This window comes from Chlorocebus sabaeus, chromosome 1 (genome assembly GCF_047675955.1).
Source record: "Chlorocebus sabaeus isolate Y175 chromosome 1, mChlSab1.0.hap1, whole genome shotgun sequence".
NCBI lineage: Eukaryota > Metazoa > Chordata > Mammalia > Primates > Cercopithecidae > Chlorocebus > Chlorocebus sabaeus.
This window is the reverse complement of record NC_132904.1, coordinates 20,246,486-20,268,142: the sequence shown is the minus strand read 5'-3', so window position 1 is coordinate 20,268,142 and position 21,657 is coordinate 20,246,486. Positions and strand designations below refer to the sequence as shown.

Below are 21,657 nucleotides of genomic sequence, written 5' to 3'. Positions count from 1 at the left end.
AGAGCCCCTCCTGAGCCCCTGCTCCATGCAGATGGGGCTGAGCCGCCATCTGGGCAACAGGAGGGGTGAGATTAATAAAGCTGTCTGGCCCGGGCAGGGGTCCGCCGAGGAAAGCCCCAAGGCACTGCGTGACCTCGGTCCCATCTCTGCGCCTTTCTGGGCCTCGGGGCTCCCATCTGTCAAGTGATGGCTAGCCTGGGCCATCCCCCAGGGCCTCCAGCTGGCTCAGGGAAGGAGTCTAGCCAACTTCCTGGGCCTCTGTGCCTGGCTGCCTGGTTCAGGGAAGAGCAGCACTGGGCCGGAGACTTTGGAGACTGGGGCATGGCGCTTCCTCTCTCTGGTGCCACGCCCCACAGATAGGTGTCGTATCAGGAGCTCTGGTTTGGGGTCCAGCTGACTTGGGGCTAAATCATAGCCATGTTTTGCTAACCAGGTAAATAAACTCAGGTGAGTTAATTATCCTGCCCAAGACTCAGTTTCCTCATCTGTAAAATGGGTTAATAACAGGACCTACCTCCTAGGTAAGGATTAAATAAGAGGACAGGTAGGAGAAAGGTATAGCGGAGTCTGGTACATGGTAAACCCTCAATCCTAGTAGTTATTAGGCTCAGTTATCACAAAATTGTGGCAATTCATTTGAATTTGGGTCTGTTTAGGGGAAAGATGTTTGTATCCATGCTACCCAAGCCATGTATCCATGGCTCTCCCTGCTCCATTCATAACTGGTGAATGTGGGCTGGGCATCCACTTATTTCCAATATCTGATGCTGTTGATCATAATAGCTCCCATGGTACTGTGAATTCTTACTACCACCTTTGGCTTCCAAATTCATCATCACAGTTTTCTGAGGAGAACCTAGCCCTTGGAGAGGGGGGCGACTTTCCCAGGGTCTCCAGGGAGCTGGCCAAGGCAGAAACCAACCCAGCCTCTGCAGATGCATCAGTGATGGGGTGAGCATGGTGTCACTGGGCTGTCCTCTTCCAGGACAAATGAGCCAGTCAGTGGGACAGGGGCTCACACAGGACAAAGAAAAAAAGGGAAATGAGGTTAGTTCAGGGAAGTTGGGACATCACAAGGGGCGAGCCCATTCCTGGCCAGGGGACAGCATTCAAAGGGGCTGGAGCTCCCTGGTGGGGAGGAGGCAGGCAACTGCCAGACATACCCCCAGAGTTCAGCACTTCCTCCTTGTCTCTGGGTTGGCCTCTGTCACCCATGCTGCTCATCTCAGCCTCAATGTCCAGAGGGAGATGAGGCAGGGAATGGTGATATAGGGCACCAGGACTGGGATGGAGCAGGAGAAGAAGAGAAGCGGGAGGAAACCATTACCCCGTCCTTGCTTCCCTGAGCCCTGGGGCTGGGCATGGGGTACAGGCCCTGAGCTACAAAGCTGGAAAGAGCTTGAAATCTCCCGAGGATGCTCGGCCTTGTCACTGATATCTCCAAGTCTCAGTTTCCTTCTGTAAAAACCATTCACCTGCGTGCCCATGCTTATTTGCACCTTGCACTCCCTGGCACTGCCCCTAGCACATAGTACGTGCCAATGTACGTCTACTCAGTGGATGGTAGATGGGTGAGTGGTGGATTGAGGGAGGAAGGGAGGGATGGGTATATGGGAAGGAATCTTTCACCCAGCACCCCTTCACTGACCCCAGTGAACCTGCGGTAGCCTGCCTCGCGGGCTGTTGGAGGATTCATTGTGATCACACAGGAAGAGAAAGCACTTTCTATGAAAGCCACTTTTGACTGTGACCCCTGAGTTTGGATTCCAGCCCTGTCACTTCCCAACAGCATGACGCCGGACAAGTCAATTCTCTCTCTTTTCCCATTGGACTCAGTTTCCCCATTGTACTGCGGGGATGATGGGGTGATACCTACTTCATAGGGTTGTTCTGAACATTTCATGAGCTCACGCATGTCAGCACTGTACCCCAAGTGCACGGAGTGCCTGAAGCTGGTGCACACAGATGGGACAGGCAGTTGAAGGGCCTGTCGCTTATGTATGTTTAGGCCAAATAGGGGTGCCAGCTCCTGGGGCTGTGGCCATGTCTCAGGAGGGAGGCCCCTTCTCCTGCCTTTCCATCTTCCCATCTCTACCTCTGCACTCCCCCAAGACTAACCTTCGCCATCCCCTTCCCCACATTTCCTCTCCCCTGTGCCCAGAGTTATGTCGGTGGAGTCAGTCCTCCCCACTGTGGGCTCCTCAGCACTGCTGTTATCTGCCTCCTTGTCTCCTCCAAGCTACCACCACCACCACCACCACTCACCTGTGTGTCCATGCTTATTTGCACCTTGCACTCCCTGGCACAGCCCCTGGCACATAGTAGCAACTCAGCGTATGTCTACTGAGTGGATGGTAGGTGGGTGAGTGGGTGGGTTGAGGGAGGAAGGGAGGGATGGGTAAATGGGGAGGAATCTTTCACCCACCACCCCTTCACTGACCCCAGGCAGGCTTGTGCTTGAATGGGAGGGATTTTAAACAGGTGTGGATATCTCCCCTTTCCTTCCCTAGGAATACCCCTACAGCCCAGGCTTCCCCAGGTCCCAGGTCTTCCTGGGACCGTCCTCTAACCCAAGGTTTGAGCAGGAGCTGACTGTGGAATTCCCCGCAGGAGTGATAGAACAGGAGTCTCCATATGGGCCTGTTTGACTTCTGAAATCGAACCCTCATTTCCACTGCTGGGAGCTGGCCCTCTGAAGGAACCTTCTCGCAAATCCTTATGCAAAGCCAAGAAACACTTTCCAGCATCAAATCTCTCTCTCCTGGGAGTCTGGGTTTTGGGGGAGGAAGTTGATGAACGGGGCCCTGCTGGCACTCTCTCTGCTGAGGTACTGTTGTGGATGCCTGGGTGGTAGCCAGGGATGCAGGTTACTCACACCCATCATCTCCTCCCAGGCCATCAGCCTCATGCAGCCGTGTCAGCACACATGAAGCCCATGCTAGAATCTGCAAGTCTCTTAAAGATGTGCCTTCCAAGGCAGCACCTGCAGAGGCACCCAGGAGCTGCCATCTGGGCAGAAGGCTACTCCCCCACTGGAGTGGCCCCAGGTGCTGAGAGCTTTTCATGAGCTCTAATGGGCCCAGATTAGCAGGACACTTGCCCTGAGTGTGTGTGTCTGGAGGGCGGGTTTTCATAAGCAGCTTCTTTCATGGGGCTGCTCCTTATTGACTTCCTGTAGTAATTGAATATTTTCTCTTATTGGACAAGCTGGGCCGATAAAAGAAATATACACAAGCCTTGCTGACGGGAGATTCTGTCCTGCTGATGCCTGAAGAACTGCCCAGGTGACACATTGGCAATTGCCTCTCCTTTCTCAGCGTACCTCTGCCCCATCATCTGACACTGTTCCATGTCCAGTCTGATCCTTTCCAATCTGCCTGTCTGTCTTTCTGTCTCCTTCGGTCTGTCCCTCTCTTTCTGACTTGGCTTTGTATATTTCTCTGATTTGCTGAGTCCACTGTCTCTTTTTGCTCTTTTTCCACTATACATTCATTCATTTATTCATCCAGATATATAATTGAGAACCCACTATGTGCCAGGCACTGCTCCAGACACTAGAAATAAACCAGTGAACAAAACAAGTCCTTGCCTTTATGAAACATGCATTCTAATAAAGGCAGATGCATGCTCCCAAAATAAATAAGGAGCACATAGAGTATGTGGTGTATCCACAGGGCACGGGGCTGGGCTTCCAAGCTCATATCCATGACTAATTAATTGGTTTTGGAACTTGGCCAAGCTCCTTTTCCCTCTCTCTGCCTCAGTTTTCTCATTTCCAAAATGAGGGTATTGGGCTAGATCATGCTTCCCAACCTTTGACGATTAAGAACTTCTTTTATTGATATGCTGGTGATGTAAGTTACACAAGAGCTGGATCTAAGGCAGCACTTACACAAACAGTAGTGTCAGAAGTTTACCTGAAGTTACCTTGAAACCCTTTGTCTTAGTGTGTTTTCTATTGCTGTAACTGAATACCGGAGACTGGATAATTTATAAAGACAAGGCATTTATTTCTTACAGTTCTGGAGGCTGGGAAGTCCAAGGTCAAACACCTGCACCTGATGAAGTTCATCTTGCTGCCGGGGGACTCTGCAGAGTTCCAAGGTGGTGCAGGGCATCACATGGCGAGGGGGCTGAGCATGCCAAAGTGGCTTTTATAACAGACCCACTCTCGGGATAACCAACCCACTCCCGTGATAACCCATTAATCCATGAGTGGATTGATCTGGTCATGAGGGCAGAGCCCTTGCGATCTGATCACCTCTTAAAGGCCCCACCTCTTCATTGTATTACATTGAGTGTTAAGTTTCAACATGACTTTCAGAGGAGACACACATTCAAACCATAGCATCCTTAAACACCTCGTTTTGTTATATACGAAACAGTTGGCTGCATCTGAGGGTCATGTTGTATTAGACACCCATCTGTAAGCATAGGACCTTCCCATGGCCAGATGAGGGTTGCTATGACAGGCACATGAGCCTTCAGACCACAGGATCCAGAGAGCAGATCCTGAGGCAGATACCACATGGAAGGACAGGGGATCACAGAACCTAAACTGCTCTCCAGTGCTTTCCAGGTGCACGTAGGGAGTGGAATTACCACTAAGTCAAGCTTGCCTGTGATGCTGACTCTTGCATTTCATCCCTCTGAGCCCCAGGATTTAAAGAATTTTATGCACCAAATAGAATGTTCATTTTTGTTCTACAAAGTCATACAGACCTGGTGTCTAGAGATTCTGAACAACCCAAGAAACAAGGTCGTCACCTGGGGGTGGTTTAATTGCTCCAAAACCCAAGACACTTGCCCTTTGAGCCAGCCCATGGTGAGAGGTTGATGTCTGAGATGTTATTTGAAATATTGAAAATAACTTTAGGATGTTGCTAGTCTCAGGGAACCCAGTTTGAGCACCACTGAACACAGTCACACTCCCTGCTTCAAAATCCTCCACCCCAGGGTCCTCCCCTCTCCTGAGGCTGAAACTGATGTGCTTGTATCTAGGACAGCAGCTGGGAGGAGCTACCTTGTGGCAGGGCAGGAGGGAGGAACAGAGCCCAGAGCCGGGATGGAGCCACTATGTGTCAAGTGCTGCATGAGGGACTGTACCTCTATGATACCATTTCATACTCAGTTAGCACAATTTCTAGAGGAAGTCAGCATTCCTGTCCCCATTTTGCAGGCCTGAGAGCAAAGGCCTGGAGAGGTTATGTAGTTCATCCACAGTCATGAGGCAAGAAAGTGATAGGCCAGGTCCTACCTGACCCTACAGGCCCCACCCACACTGCTACTCTCCCTCCGGGGCCCCCTCAGCCCAGGGAAATGGGGAGACTTCGATGGGCCTCCCACCACTGGCCCCAGAGAGGACATCATGTCCCACAGCAGACAGGCCCGCCATCTCCTTCCTAAGTGCCTCTTTTTTTGAGCAATAACAAAGCTCTTGGACCTCATAGTCTCAATTTTCTTTTCACCCCACCCTCCAGAGATTCTCCATTGGTTCCCCTCCCTTTAGAAGTAAATTAGGAAACTGTGCAGTGAAGTTGACTTCTAGAAGTCATCCATGGATGGGCGGAGCTAAGAGCCAGGCAGAGATTGGAGGTCCCATGTGTATGTCGTTATAGTCTGACCAATTGGCTATGGAGGTGTGTCCCCACATTCAGATCTCTATAGGGGATGGAGCAGGCGAGCCCTGGTCTCTAGGCTTCAGCCTGGCAGTGAGTGATGGCCCGGGAGGCTGTCCCTGCTGGAGAATAATGGGAGATAAAATGGCATAGGTGGCGTGAAGACAGGTCTGCACTTTGGAGGAGGATGGATGAATGGGGCAAGGGAATTAGCATTCATTGAGAATGATGATTAGGAGTTGTGGCCCCAGATTAAGATAGACGTGGGTTCAATTTCTGGCTCAGGCACTTCTGTGCTGTGTGACCTTAGACAAGTGATTCCACCTCTCCGAGCCTCAGTTCCCGCCTCTGAAAAATAGAATGACATTACCTATTTCCCAGAGTTTTACAAGGATTCAATGAACTTGTGTGTGCTCCCTGGCACATAGTAAGAACTCAGTGTATGCCAGTGGTTACCATTACTAGCTACCATGTGCCAAGCCCCGTGCTCAGTATTTTCCATGCATCATGAGGAAGGCTTTTTTTGTTGTTTTTTTGAGACAGAGTTTCGCTCTTGTTGCCCAGGCTGGAGTGCAATGGCACGATCTCGGCTCACTGCCACCTCTTCCTCCTGGGTTCAAGCAATTCTCCTACCTCAGCCTCCCAAGTTGCTGGGATTACAGGTGCCTGCCACCACCCCCAGCTAATTTTTGTTATTTTTAGTAGAGACAGGGTTTCACCATGTTGGCCAAGCTGGTCTCAAACTCCTGACCTCAGGTGATCTGCCTGCCTCGGCCTCCCAAAGTGCTGGGATTACAGGCGTGAGCCACCGCGCCTGGCTGAGGAAGACATTATTTTTATCCTGACTTTACAGAGAAGGAATTCAGTTGTATGCAGCTCAGTAACTTGCCCCACCAGCTAAGCCTGGCAGAGCTGGGACACAATCCCCTGTTGGGCACCAAAGTACTCTTTTTACTCATCCACCCTGCTCTGAAACTGGAACCCAGGCATCCATATTCTCCACCGGCCCCTGGGCTCACATTGTCTGTTTTCCTACCTGACTCACCTTTGAGGTTGTGGGAGGCTCTTCCCAGGAGACACGTCTCCTTTGATTGCATTTGTCTGGGAACCCAGCACTCCGCAAGCCCAGGCCATGAGATGTAATCTGCAATGAATGTGGTACACAATAAATACAGGTAGTCCGTTTATGAGCTGCCGTATTTATTACACCCCTTAATTGCTAAAGAGCCAGAGCCAGCTGAAGCTGGATCCTACCCTGGAGAGAAGCTCTGCCTGGGTGGGCAGAGGGAGGGATGGCAGAGCCTGGCCTCCCGCACAGGAGTACTCAGCCTTTCGCTGTTGTGGCTGCTCTGCCTCCAAAGGCCCGTTCATCAGAGTTAGGACCTGATAGAGGAAATGGTCAGGGCATCAGATTCCTGCTCTGCCATTTGACACATGAAGACCCTGAGGCCAGAGAGAGAAAGTGATTTGCCCAAGGTCACACAGCAGTGAATTACAGAGCAGGAGCCTGGGCTCCAGACTCCTAGGCCAGTGCTCCTTGTGTCCAATTCTCTGCTTGAACATCTGCTCCTGGATCAGGTAGAGAGGCACAGGATCTGGAGTTGGGTGAGTGGTGGTTTTGTAGCCCAGTCCGTGCATACAAGCTGTGTGATACTGGGCACGTTACTTGACCTCTCTGAGCCTCAGTGTCCTCATCTGTAAAATGGGCATAGTATATCCTGCTTTAGGGGCTTGTGGAGAGATTAAAGGCAGTCAGTTCTGTGGAGCTGGCACGTGACTAGTCATGAGTCAGTGTTTAATAAATGTTCTTTCCTATCCTCTTTTCCCTTTCCAAAGGGCACAGATGTCTGAAGATGCATGGAGCTGAAATCAGCCAAGAGCTGAAAAGAGAGATGGGTCAGAATAGAAAGGCTCTGGGGTGTGAGGCATTGTCCGGGGTTTCTAATGTAACAGGGAACAGCAGGCCTGTGAGTAACCCATGAAGGCAGTTAGGTGTGGACGTGGTAAGAGCTGTCCACCTGCTCTGTGCAGGTACAGCGGGGAGCCCTTTACACTGGACATTTTTATAGGTGAAGAAACTGAGGTTCCAAGAGGCTAAGTCACTTGCCCAAAGATGCAGAGGTAGAAAAGGTGATGGACTGGGATTCGAACCCAGGTGTGTCTGACTTCAGAGCCCATGCTTAGGACCATGCTGATTAGATGCAGGTTAGATGTTCCTTCTAGAAATCAGGGATGTGGTTGGCAAGCTGGCCTAGAATTGGTATCCTGGAGGACCATTCTGCAGGAAGAGAGCCTGGGCTTGGTGATGAAGGAAGAGCCAAAGGCCCCACAGTCAGGGATGGTGGTTGAGATGCTTAACAACCACTATGCACTGGCATCAACCAACCAGAAGACATGCTGGCCAGACAGCAGGACAGCGATCCCTATGGGTCCCCACTGAATCTCAGCCCTGCCCACTGCCCTCTGGGAGGGCAGGGCCTGGAGAAAGGGAAGGGATAGGTTGTGCTGGTGCCTGCCATCCCAGGCAGCTCTAGGCTTTCAGGCCTCAGGAAGATCTGGAGAGAAGGGTGAGCAAGTGGGGCATTAGGAGGGCCCCGTCCTGGGCTGTCCTCACCCAGGAGAGGGTACAACAGATAGAGGAGAAGGAGGGCAGGAGAGCACGGCTGTGGGTTTGAATCCTTGTTGCTCCGCTTTCTAGCTGTTGGAGGTGAGGGGGATACAAATGACTGGAAGCATGCCTTAACCCAGCACCAGGCTTCCTGCACACCCTGCTGAATTAACACTCCCTATGTGGAGGAGTTTTACTCAGTCCAAACCATGTGCAACTCTACTGTGTCCCAGGAGGGCACAGCCATGATTCTGCTCCTCTGGGATTCACCAGGAACACTGGCTGATGATGTTATGGTATATATTTTGGTGGGGGCAGTGGTGGATATCAGCAGAGGCCGTGGGATATTATATTAGGGGAAGGCACTGAACTTGGTTCGATGGGGACAGGAGGGGGGAATCAGGGAAGGCTTCCTGGAGGAGGTGATGCCTGTGACGAGTCTTAAAGGATGAATAGGAATTAAGTGGGACTGGCATAGGTGGAAAGGCAATCCAAACAGAAGGGATCAGCATGAGCAGAGGCACCAAGTAAGCCTCAGGGAGATACCTCTGGGGGACTCTCCTTTGATGGTGGTGATAGGAAAGTCAGGGCAGAAATAACAAGAGGTGGCCATGGGGAGTCTTGGAGGTCCTGTGGTCTGCAGGAGGCAGCTTGGCCTCCTATAGAGGTTGGGTTCCAGCAAGAGAAGGCTATGGTGACATGTACTTTGTGGAAAGGTCCTTCTGGCAGCAGGGAAGCACTGGATTGAAGGGGAGGTAGGGAGGCCAGTCCCAGCCCAGAGGCTGCAGCCATGTCTGGATGAGAGAGAAAGCCAGGAGCAGGGCTGAGACTGGAGATGTTTAAGAGACCCCTGTGATAGAGAGGATGGTGTCATCCGATTTTACCTCCGAAGGCAGATGGCACGTCATGAATTCAGGCCACGCTCACTGAAGTAAAGGCAAATCCCCCACCCCGCCATCACACACACACTGTCCTTTGTCCTTCCAAGCTGGGCTGCCTGGGTTCCAATCTTGGCTTCACCACTCACTAGCTATGACCTCAGACAAGTCACCTCACCTCTATCTGTCTCAGTTTCCACCTCTGGAAAATAAAAATAAGAGTACTAATCTCATGGGTTGTTGTGAGTTAGTAAATGTAAAGTATTAGGATGGAGCCGGCACATAGTAAATGCTCAATAAATAGTATTATTTGTAGGAGTGGAGACTTGGGTGGATGACCTCAGGAAAACTTCCCCTTCCCCCAACACAATTTAAGAGAAACCCTTGGGGCGCTGTTAGAAGGACAAAAGCCTGGAGCCTGGAGTCCCTGGGTCAGGTTCACCCCATGATTTTCCCTTGCCTTCCTCACCAGGTAACTTGGTGCCTCAGTTTCCCCCTCCTAGTAAAATAAGAAGGAGGATGCCCCAGGTGGGCTCTGAGTGTCTTCCCTTCCTGGGTTTGATGCTGAGTGGCCCCACTTGTGCTTCCCCTGCTCAGCATTTTTCCAAGTTGCATTAAGGACCAGCAGAGCAACAAGGAGGAGGTGTCCCTTTCGGGAAGAAAGCCCTCCGGCCCCAGGGCCAGTGCCAAATCCAAAGCCCATGTGCCTGTCAGACCTTCCTCACGGGCTCCAGGCGCTTTAGCCATGTCTGCCTGGCCAAGCTCAGCTAGTGGACAGACACCTGGCACCTTGGCAGAAACAATGAGAGGAGGGATGCGAGGCACCACCCCTGAGACCAGGAACCTTTCCCGTGTCCACTCCCCACCAGCTGGCTGGGTCTGTGCTCCTCTCTCCATGGATTCAAATGCACTTAAAAACAAACAAACAAACACCTCTAGCTCAGACCAAAACACAGCCTGGGGTGGTGCTGTCATCACCGATTAGGAGAGGGGTGGAGTGGCCAGGCAGGTAAGAGTAGAGGCAGGCACCGCTCTGCTCCATCTGTTCCTTCTGATGTGAGGGTGCTGGTCTGGCTGCTGAGGAGAGTATTGGATTGTGGTTTGGGGTGGGGGGGGGGGACAGAGTTGCTGAGGCCCATTATGTGCCATGGGTCTTGTCACTGCTTCCTACAAGCTGTGTGGCTTTGGACAAATCCCTTAACCCTTCTGAGGGCTGGGCTGATGGAAGGATGTGTGATCATCAGAGTACATACCTCCTTGGTGGTTGCAAGGATTAAACGAGATAATATGTGCAAAGCGCTAGGCACAGTGTGGGATCCCCAAACAGTGGCTACAGTTATTACTGTTTTCCCAAATTCATTTTAAATTGACAAATAATAATTGTATATGTTTATGGAGTCCAATGTGATGTTTTGATACACATTTTACTATTATTAAGATTAATAATAAGCTTCCCAGAAACCCTTTGAGTCAGACTTAGCAACCTTATTTTGTGGAGGAAGAAGATGGAGTCCAGCCATGTCCTGTGGGAGGAAGCGGGAGCTGTAGAAAGTAATCAGACACCATCTCCCCGACATCCATCCACACCCCGACACACACTCCCAGAACCCTTTGCACCGAGTCCTGTCATGGAGGTACAAACCCCCTGCTGGAAGCACCTGCAGTGCCGGCAGCTCAGGACTGGCTTGAGTGCTGGCCCTGCCCCTTACTAGCTGCGGGACATTGGACACGTCGTTTTCATTCTGAGTCTCGGTTTCCCCACCTGTCGCATGGATCTCTAATCCCTGCCCTGAGTCTCTCCTCAGAGCCGTTATGAAGAAAATGTGAAAATAACGAATATGGAATGTAAACATGTCTTGTGCACCTTGAAGTCTGACTCATGGGAGCAGATGCTGTCAGCTTCCCCTGGGGGATGAGGGACGTTTGCATCTCAGTGCAGCCCTGGCTGTGCCTGGCAAGCAGCGATGCTCAATCAATGTTGGCTGAGTGGAATTGTGTTCAGTGACTTTGCTGCCACGGGTATACTTTTAGGTGAAGACAGGAAAGGCTCCCGGGGAGGTGGGATGCTGGAGGTCTCAGAGTAGAGGTAGCCAAGGCTCAGGAAGGCTTTGGCCCCAGAAGCAGGTTTTAGACCCCCAGGTAGGCTGCTCTCCCTTTCCCTGTAGCACCCTGTCTCTGGCACCAAGCAACCGCCCTAGTCTATTCTGTGGGTGGAGGTTATGTGGGATGGTGGGAAGTTTGTCAGGCCTGGCTTCCGGTCCTGGCTATGGGACCTTGGCAAGTCCCTCCAGGCTCTGGGCCTTGGTTTTCTCATCTATGAAATGGCCAGCTCACACCTGCAGTAGAGCAACAGCGTGAAGCAGGACTGCTGGGCACTTACCACATGCCCGATGATGTGCTAAGCATGTTACTGTGGGATTTCAGTTCATCTTCACAACACTGCTAGGAGGAAGGTTCTGTTCTTAATCTCCGCTTTAAAGTTGGAGAGAGTAAGATCCAGAGAGGTGGAGTAATTTGCCCAAGGTCACACAGCAAATGAAAGCTGGAGCCAGGGCTGAAACCCGGCAGTCTGGCTCCAGCATTCTCATCTCTATGATCGGCCTCCATCTTCTTCCAGCCTTTGCACGGGTGGGACTGGCTTCGGGGACCCCCTGGGGAGGGGCTGGGGTTCTTCCTGGGTGGGGTCCCCCATCGGGAGGACTGAGGTGGCCTTGTGTTTTTAGGTGGAGCACCATGGAAGGCGATTGTTTGAGCTGCATGAAGTACCTGATGTTTGTTTTCAATTTCTTCATATTTGTAAGTATCCTGGGTCTTCCCAGGCCTCTGCTGGGTGGGCAGAACTGGCTGCTGCTTTGAAATAGTCACACTGGGCTGAGTCCCTGGGGTGAGCACAGGGACCGGTGCTAGAGGCAGGGTACCTGCCAGCCAGGCTTTCATGGAAGGGGGCCCCCAGCAGTGCCCACCCCACTCTGAAGAGCCCACCTTCTTAGGAGAAACATTTTACACAGGCCCTGGGGTGGGTCAGCCCCTCTCAAAAAGGTGGAGGGGACCTTGGTCCGGCCACTGTCTTGGGATCTGACCCCTCGTGGGGAGTGGGAAAGGAAGGGATGGGAGTGATCAGGGGGCAACAAGAGGGAGCCCCACCCAACCTTATCTCCCCGAGCAGTTGATGGACTTCAGAGCTGGAGGGGCCGAGTCCATGTAGCCACCAGATATAATCAGAAACCTCTCTGGGACTGGAAGACCTGCATTCAAATTCCACTGCTGCATCTTACTTAGCAGCTTGTGATTTGAGACACATTTCACCTCTCTGAACCTCAGTATCTTCATCTCTTAATGACCTTCCTCAACAGGCTTTTTGAAAATTAAGCAAGCTTAGTTTACAAAGTACCCTGGATGTGGTCAGTCCTCAATAGCTTAGCTCCATTTCCATCCAACCTACGAATTCTGTATATGAAGGGACAGAGGCCCGGACATTCAGGTGACCCACCCACCTGCTGGTGGCCGACCGAAGGCTCTGCTCAGACTCACGGCCCCTCCCAGGAGTAGAGCTGTGGCCCTGGCTTCTTGGACCCCCACAGGCTTTCCTGGTCCAGCCCTCTCAGCCTTTGATCTTAGTACAACTAAGACCTGGGTGAATAAACCTCCACTCATGTCCTTCAGGGCAGGCTCTTGAAAGAGGGGTCCCCTCTCTGGCCAGGGCTGACCATCTGTCTCTCTCTCAGCGTCTATCTTTCCCTCTCTATCTCTATCTCTTTGTGTCTTTTAAAAAATATATACATTTCAGCAACTCCCTTAGTTTCTCTTCCCTACCTCATCATCCTAAAAAGCCTCAAGCCTTGCAGACTTGAATTCTAGACCCAAGGTCACCACCTTCCAGGCCGGGTGACCCTGGGCCAGCTCATCCTTCCTCCAGCCCCAGCGTTCCCACCTGAAATGGAGCTAGGCCCTCCTTGAAGTGTTTAGCATACAGTTGCTGAATCCCCAAATCTCCGGCAGCAATAGGGAGACACAGATTTTCCTGGAGGTCGTGTGGGAGACCAACGAGAGAGACACACAGGCTGGGCACAGTGGCTCACGTCTGTAATCCCAGCACTTTGGGAGGCAGAGGCGAGTGGACCACCTGAGGTCAGGAGTTCGAGACCAGCGTGGCCAACATGGTGAAACCCCATCTCTACTAAAAATACAAAAATTAGCCATGCGTGGTGGCGGGTACCTGTAATCCCAGCTACTTGGGAGGCCGAAGCAGGAGAATCGTTTGTACACGGGAGGCGGAGTTTGTGGTGAGCCGAGATCATGCCACAGCACTCCAGCCTAGGTGACAGAGTGAGACTCTGTTTCAGAAAAAAAAAAAAAAAAAGGGAGAGAGACACTGCACAGCAGATGGTGAAAATGGAAACCCTGTCGCTGGCCATGCCTGTTAGGTCTTTCCTTCTCTTTCCCCTGCTGAGTCCTTCAGGCGTCTCCACTGGACTGCTGCCCTATGGGTACCTACAAACGCCCCTTGCCCAAAGCCATCAGCTCTCTTCAGCTTGCAGTCCTGCTCAGCCAAGCCAAAGCCCAGCAGTTTTCCTGTCACCCAGCTGTCAACCCTCACACAGGCCTCTTGGGCCTCCGGTCCTCCCACCACACAAAGGGATTTCAAATACTTTACAGCCTGCAAATCCCATGGTACCTAACTTTGGTTCTTCCCACAACAGGTCTGCTTCTAAAACATATCTGTGCCCAAGAAAAATGGAATAGGCTGGGCACAGTGGCTCACTCCTGTAATCCCAACAGTTTGGGAGGCTGAGGCAGGAGGATCACTTGAGCCCAGGGGTTCGAGACCAGCCTGGGCAACATGGCAAAACTCAATCTTTACAGAAAAATACAAAAATTAACCAGGCCTGGTGGCACGTACCTGTAGTCCCAGTGACTTGGGAGGCTGAGGTGGGAGGATGACTCCGGCCCAGGAGGTCAAGGCTGCAGTGAGCTGTGATCCGGCCACTGCACTCCAGCCTAGGTCACAGAGCAAGACTCTGTCTCAAAACAAAAAAAGTAAAGAAAAATGGAACAGATATTTATTGAAATCTGCTAAACGCCTTCTATCCTTTCTTCCTTAGTGCTGCCTTAGGTTGTGGGTGTTTGAGTCTTCTTTTGACCACAAGGAAGCTAAAAGGCTCAGATAGGTTATGACACTTGCCTAAGGTCACACAGCTAATAAGTGGCACAGCTCTCTCTCTAGACTATGATACCTCTTTCCAAAGATAAATAAGGCACGGAGAGCCCAGGTTGATGGAGACATAAATAAGAAGGCTTTTGAGCCATGGATTTGAGAGAGGGGAGCCCACTCTCAGGTTGAAACCTCACTGAGAGTCCTGTGGGGCACAATGACCATGACTTGGTTTGTGTTTTCCCAGCCCCTAGCATGGGTGGTGCAAACACAGCACAGGGCTCACTCAGAGCATGTTCATGGACCTTTGTTTAGGGTGTTGAGGCTGGAGTCAGGGGGTCTGCGACCAGAAGGCATCTCTGACTCTGCCATGAACTTGCTGTGTGACCTTCAGCAAGTTGGTGGCCCGCTCTGTGTGGAATCAGAGGGTTGGACTAGATGACCTCCTAATCCTACAGGTCTGACATTTCAGGAGAAGATAAAATTGGCAAATAGCCTGTATATGATACATTTCTCAGCAGCCCCAGGTAAAGCCTGGGTCAGAAATTGGATTTAGAGGATGCGTGTTGCACTTAAGGTCACGGCCCCTAGAAAAATTCCAAGCAATTCAAGATGCGGCTGAGACTCACTGGCTCTTGCTGCAGATGAGTTCCTGCCTGGCTCACCTAGTGCTTGATGCCTCCGACCCTGGGGCCGGCTCAGGGGAATGGTGGGTCAGAAGTGCCTAACCTCCCTTTCTGCCTATTTCTCCTCCCAACTCCTCCACTGGCCCGAGCAGCTGGGCGGGGCCTGCCTGCTGGCCATCGGCATCTGGGTCATGGTGGACCCCACCGGCTTCCGGGAGATCGTGGCTGCCAATCCTCTGCTCCTCACGGGCGCCTACATCCTCCTGGCCATGGGGGGCCTGCTCTTTCTGCTCGGCTTCCTGGGCTGCTGCGGGGCCGTCCGTGAGAACAAGTGTCTGCTGCTATTTGTGAGTACCCCAGCCCCCACCCCACCCATGTGTGCTCTGAGGGGTGTCGGGGATCGGCTGCAGACTCCCAGGCCCTGCCTGGCTTCCATTCAGACCAGTGCTTCCCAAACTGGGGGCGGGCTGTCAAAGAAGGGATCGTGGAGATGAGCACGTCTGACCGCACTCATTCGGTCGTCAATAGTCCTGAAACCCTGAGATGCTCAGCGACTTGCCCAGAGTCCCATGGAGTTGGCGGCAGAGGGGATGAAACAGACGCTAGGCCAGGGCCCTTGTAGTGCTTCAGGCTGCCTCTTCCCATGCCTTTGGGACCTGTTTTTACCCTGGGGCAGCCCTTCCTCTTTCCCACTTCACTTTGTTGCTTTCCTGCAGACAAGCCAGGGCCCTTGGCTTAACGCACACCTAGTCTGTATCCACATGCCAGGAAACTCAGAATGAGGTTTGTGCCACATAGGCCCACCTCCAGGGGTGGGAATGTCCCAGCCTTTTCCGTTTGCCTTGGTGACCCCAGCTTCCAGAGTCTGCTTTTTTACTGGGCCCACGCCTGCAGTAGGTGAGCTGGCCCAGGTGGAGGGATCCTTGCGTCCAGGTCTGAACAACCAAGCGTCTCCAAGGTGTGGTCAACTGAGAACACTGACATTGACCTTGATGTTTTTCCACTTGCTTGCTATTAAAAACTCTAATATATAATTCCTTAGTAACATCGCTAACATGGCTAGTGGGTGAGGCCTTCCCCTTGTAGATATCCAGTTCTGAAGTAGGTATGATATGGCCTCTGAAGGTTTCTTAGTCATCAAGTAAATAGCCCTTGAACTCCTGTCACGCGCATGTAGTTCATTGGGTGCTGAAGATGCGTCAGGCACCAGGAGCCATGGTCCCTTCCCTCACAGACAGGCACAGGGGAGGCAGCCGAGCTGTGCGGATGAGCTGGGCAGCGGGCAGGCCTGGTTTGAGTGTACTCCCTGCTCCATCCCCTAAGGGTGCGGCTCCCATCTAGTTCCCCGACCCCCTAGAGAGCAGCCTCCCAGAGGGCAGCCGAGTCTTCTTGTTAAATGATGGGCTGGCCAGCTCAGCTATAGATCACAGCCAAACCAGACAGGCAGTGGGTCTCTAGTTCTCTAGTCTCCTGGATTCCCATGGGCGGTGGTGCTTGGGGTCTCCACCTGCTTTCCTGTGCTCGGCGGGTGGGTCTTCTCTCCTCTAAGAAGTCCTGGACTTGGAGAACTTCTGGGCTGAGCCCAGTCCTGCTACAGGGTAAGTTAAAAACAACCCTGTTTAGAGAAGTGTGGATGTGGCTGGGTCAATTTGCGAATGCTCCTCGTGTGAACTTCGTGGGCAGAGTTAAAGGACAGGGAGACCTGGGCTGGTTGGCTGGAGGGCTCCCTTGCAAAATTCTGTGGATAAGCCAGCACCAGCAGCGCTGGGAGGAGAGACCTAGCACCATACCTCCTCCCCAGATGACAGCACACTGCACGGCCCCATTCATGTCCCGGTGAGATGTCCCCCATCCAAAGGAAGTGAAGTCAGCTGCCAAATGAGTGACAGGGAGCCTTGGGCCCATGTGTCCTACAACAGCGCAAACAACGGCAGACTTCATTTGAAGCGAAACAAAGAAAAACTTTGAGCGCCCCCTGGTGGACAGTTCTCTACTGCTTGTCACGGTGCTTGCAGAAGTCTTGGCTGGGGAGCCCGAGTGGACTTTAAAAGGAGCTGGGATATGGGTCCCAGGACACACCCAGCCTCCCTTTCCCCCTCCTCACCTCGGCCCCCAGGGGCTCATTCATTGTTAATGGGCTCGGCTCTGAAGCCAAGACAGGAAACCAGGCTGGTGTTCTTGGCTGGGACCAGGCTGGGGCGGCTCCAGTCTCCTCCAGTAAGTGGCTGCCTGCAAACCTGCCAGCCAGCCGAGGACGTCCTCCCTCCCATGCTATGGGAGGCAGGACTGAGACCCAGGGATAGGAAATGTGTCCACGATCCTCCCGAGAGAGCTGATCCTGGCTGCCAGGCTGGGGGCCCTTCGACAAGGCCTGATGGCAGACCCTTCCCCTCCCCTCCCGACCCCGTCTCTCTCCCTTTGTCCCGCTTCCTTCTGCCTGTCTCTGTGCAGCTCCCTTTCTTTCCTCTCTGCCTCTGTCCTTCCCATCTTTGTCCTTTCTTTTTTTTTTGACAGGGTCTCAGTCTGTGGCCCAAGCTGGTGTGCAGCGGTGTGCTCTCAGCTCACTGCAGCCTCAACCTCCTAGCCTCAAGTGATCCTCCCACCTCAGCCCCCTAAGTAGCTGCGACCACAGGCACATACCACCACACCCAGCTAATTTTTGTATTTTTTTGTAGAGACAAGGTTTTGCCATGTTGCTCAGGCTGGTTTTGAACTCCTGGGCTCAAGAGATCCACCGCTCGGCCTCCCAAAGTGTTGGGATTCAAGGCGGGCACCAACACACTTGGCATTGTCCTTCTCTTGATCTCTGTTTTTATTCCTATGCCCTTTCCTTATCCCTGTCCTGATCTCTCCCTTCCCCGTTTCCCTGTCTCTGTCTCCACTTCCTCTGCTTGCCCTCCCCTCTCTAAGGCCCCACCCATACAAGCCTGAGGTCACAGTGTGGGTCAGAGGCAGAGGACGCTTGGATCAAGGTCTTCTGGCTCCCAGACCAGGGCTGTCCACAGGTTCCTAACCTGGAATGGACTCCAAAATTTACCTAAAATTATGTGCAAAATGTTATGGCAGGGCCTGTTTATGTGTGTTGTATATACGTGGATTGTGTGCATACTCATGTGTATTTGCATGTGTGTTGTATGTGCATGTATGTTGTGTTCTATTGTGTGTGCTTGTGTTTACATGTGTGCATTGCTTTGTGCATGGGTGTTGTATGTGCATGGGTGTTAGGCATGCATGGGTGTTACATGTGCGTGGGTGTCATGCGTGCATGGGTGTCGTGCGTGCATGGGTGCACATATGTATGCGTGTGGACATGTGCCTGTGTGTGCACATGTGTGTTGTGTGTCCATGTGTGTTGCCTGCATGGGGGTTGGGGGATTCTGTGAGTATTTCCAGAGAAAGGCACCAAAATTTCTGGAAGGTTTTCAAAAAGTTTTATGCCCTAAAAAATAAAAAAAAACCCACTTCTCCCTTCCTGGCTGAACCTGGACCTAACTGTGTGGTGGTTCCAACGGAAGAGGGCATGGAGCCTCACCCCTGGCAGCTTCTGGGATCCTTCTAGAAGCCTTTCACCGCCTTCCCAGCCTGTTGGAAAGGAGAAAAGGCTTGTCTTGAGAGGGGCCAAAAGAGTGACTTTAGTCAGTCCAGGAAACCTGGCTCAAAGGTTCGCAAAGCAAGAAAACCTTGAGATGGTGCTGAGGGTCCCCTTCCCTCTGCTCTGAAACTGAAGTCCCACAGGACCTGGGGCCAATCAGACTAATGACCAGACCACCCTGTGATCAATTTATTTATCCAAAGATCCATTTCCCAAATGCTTGCATTGATCAGTACGATAGCACTCCTCTGCAGCAGGACAATTTCAGCCTCCTATTTAAAATTTGTGGCGTCCCTTTTTCCCATTTGCTCACCTTTGAGTATTTCAAGGATTTTTTAAGCCAACTTATTTAAAAATTCTAATTTTAAAAATATTTTATAATGAAGGCAAGCTCAACTGGAAAAAAGAACAGCAAAAAGAGATGAGTCTATTCAGAAAAGATAAATGAGCTGAATTGTACATGCGGTATGTAAATTTGGTAAATATTTATTAGACAGGGGAACTGTGAGCAGACATTGCCTATAAGCAGATGGGTTAGAAAAGCCTGGAAATATTCCCAACTAGGCAACATAGCAGTTTCCTCCCCTTTGCTAATTTTTCCATCCTAGGGAAAGTGATGCAAATTAGAGGATCAGGAATGGCTGACAATTGTGTCCTTAGGCAAATGGGATGCAAACCCTGGGAAAGGCCTTGATGAGGGGAAGCCCCAAGAATGTCTGGGTCCAGGGGAATTCCCCAAAGGACTTTAACACTGGTAAACTGTCTTAAGCAGGAGGACATTTTCATGCTGGAGAAGGGCGAGTTGGCAGAAGTGGCATCGTGACTGCCGTGGGCACCGCGGCCTTGCACTTTGATTCACACTCCCACATACTCAAGTCACGCCCAGGCCCTGTGCCTGGGAAGGCCCACTTCCTCCAGTCCACGGCTTCCCAGGTTTATTTTTATATCTCATCTCCTGATGCTTCAGCTCAATGGAAACTCCATGAAGATGGGGACTGAGTCTGCCTTGTATGCATTTATTTGCCAATACCTAGCACAGTGCCTGGCACGGAGCAGGTGCTCAATAAACAGCTCTGGAGCCAAGGAACAGAGAGGAGGTGGTATCAGAGGTTTGGCTAAGTGCATAGACTTTGGAGTCAGAAAAGCCCAGGCTGTAACTCCTGCTCTGCCGTTTCCTGGCTGTATGACCTGGGGCTGCTCACTTAACCACTCTGAACCTTAGATTCCTCCTATATAAAATGAGGATAATCACACTTCCTTCCCAGCGGTAGTGTTGCGTTCCTGAACCAGTGGGAAATGCATGTTTTGCTTGGCTCTGTTTGTGGGATGCCTAAGCACTCTATAAATGGGAAACTAGAAGGATTGGTGCTGAGCCTCAGGAGGCTTTGCAGGCCGTGTGGAAACCGTAAGACCTCGGGGCTCCCGTGGCTTCCAGGGTAACATGGTGATGAGAGGCTGTGTTCCGCAATCAGAGTTCTTGGGGTGAAGTCCCAGAGGTACTACCCACCAGCTATGCCAGCTTGGGCCAAGTACTGCTCCTCTCAGCCACAATCCCCTGTCAGTAAAATGGGAGTGTTGCTGATAACAGCATCTGTCTCAATAGATGAGAGGGCTTGATGAGATGATCTGTGTAAGATCCACAGTGTCTGGGTAGCAAGGACTCAGCAGGTAGCTACTGCTGTTTTTCCAGAGCCGCCCACACCAGCACTTGTCTTCGGAAGGGTGTGCTTCCTCTGGGCTCTAAGTAACCATCTGAGCAGCTCTCATGTCATGCCAGTCTTGCGAGAAGCACTGCACCTGCATTACCTCGTGGAAGCCATGCGCAGTCATCCTGAACGGCACACACACGTCCCAGAGTGACGGGCACGCAGAGTGCACGAGGCTTGCGATCTGCTTCGTCCATTATTTATCACTGTCCAGGCCGAGGCTGGTGGGCACGCCAGCTCCAGCTCATTGCCGTGGATGGAAACCATTTCCGAGGCTGCTCCTTGCCAGCCTGGGGATCTGCCAGTAGCTCCAATGAGAGGACAGAGGGCAGGGAGGGGCTCCTCATAGAGGCCCCGTGTAATGGAAGCGGATGGCCATCCATCACCAGTCAAATGGAAGTGCCAGGATCCCTGCCAGCGGCCTCCGTCACTGTCTGTCACAGGGGAGGTGAGGCTGCAGAGGCAGAAAACACATCAGTCGGCGGCCACTGAACCCAGAGCCCCTCATCCTCCTGGAAATGAGAATGGTAGGAGTGGCAGAATGGACCATGGGCATTGTGACCTGGGGCACAGGAGGCTCCCCCCGCCCCGCCCTCATCACACTCTGCTCTGGCTGGGGAACTCTGCTCCCTGACCTCAGCTGGAGGTCAGCCCCCTCTTCAGGGAGCACACGAGCATCTGGCCGGGTGTCCCTCATCCAGATGTGCCAGACAGGCCACCCAGCAGACCCTGCTGAGCTGTGGAGGCAGACTCCTGGGCTCAGAAGAGACAGTGACAGAGCAGTGCCCAAGCCACACCCTGCATCAGGGAGCGGACGCAGCCTGGCACTGAAAAGGCAGCTGGGCCAGGAGGGAAGCATTCTCTCTGCAAAGCTCCGAAGAGCTCTGCACCTGTGGAGTAGTCATTTCCCTTCTCCAGCTTCAGCTTCCTCAACTTCGAAAAGGGGGAAACTACACAGAAAAGAGACCGTGAGAACAGCGTCCGGTGCCCGGCAGTCCCCTGTGAGAGCAGAAGGCCTATGTCGGAGCAGCTGGAGCCCAGTGAGACCTCAGGGGCTCAGGGGCCCACGGCGCATCTGAGGGCTGAAGCAGACTTGACGTGGTGGCTGGGGACAGAGGCCAGCCAGCGCGGCGCAGGATGGAGGAGTGGCACATCCCCGCCGCAGGCTGGCTGCTCTGCGGAAGCAAGGGGCTCTCCTTAGGTTTGGACATTTAAAAAAAACTAAAACCCGCCTACCAGGCCTCAGAGATGTTTTATGTCCGTGTGCGGAATGGACAGATTCTGCAGCCCTCCCGAGGCTCTCACTAAGGTGGTCCCCGGCCCATGCAGTTTGGAGAAGCCTCAGGTCCTCTAGAAGGCAGCCGCTGTGGGTACTGGAGTCAGGGAGGGAATTGGACTGGGGTCTCCCTGGGGTGGGGATAAAGTGACAGAAATCTTCCTCTGACCATAAGAGGCACATTCCGGGAGAGAGACGCCT

General features: G+C 52.4%; 1 protein-coding gene across 2 annotated transcripts in view; it reads left to right on the top strand.

Moving 5' to 3' along the window:
- Window positions 1-21,657, top strand: part of TSPAN18 (tetraspanin 18) — a 201,999-nt gene that overhangs the window by 166,713 nt on the left and 13,629 nt on the right. Inside the window, exons 4-6 of one of the 2 annotated variants that reach the window (XM_037999483.2) lie at window positions 3,208-3,284; window positions 11,828-11,900; window positions 15,035-15,229. In XM_037999483.2, coding sequence (XP_037855411.1) covers window positions 3,265-3,284; window positions 11,828-11,900; window positions 15,035-15,229 — 288 coding nt within the window. In that variant the 5' untranslated portion in view covers window positions 3,208-3,264. The remainder of the gene's footprint in view (window positions 1-3,207; window positions 3,285-11,827; window positions 11,901-15,034; window positions 15,230-21,657) is intronic. The other variant, XM_037999484.2, reaches the window with a different exon arrangement.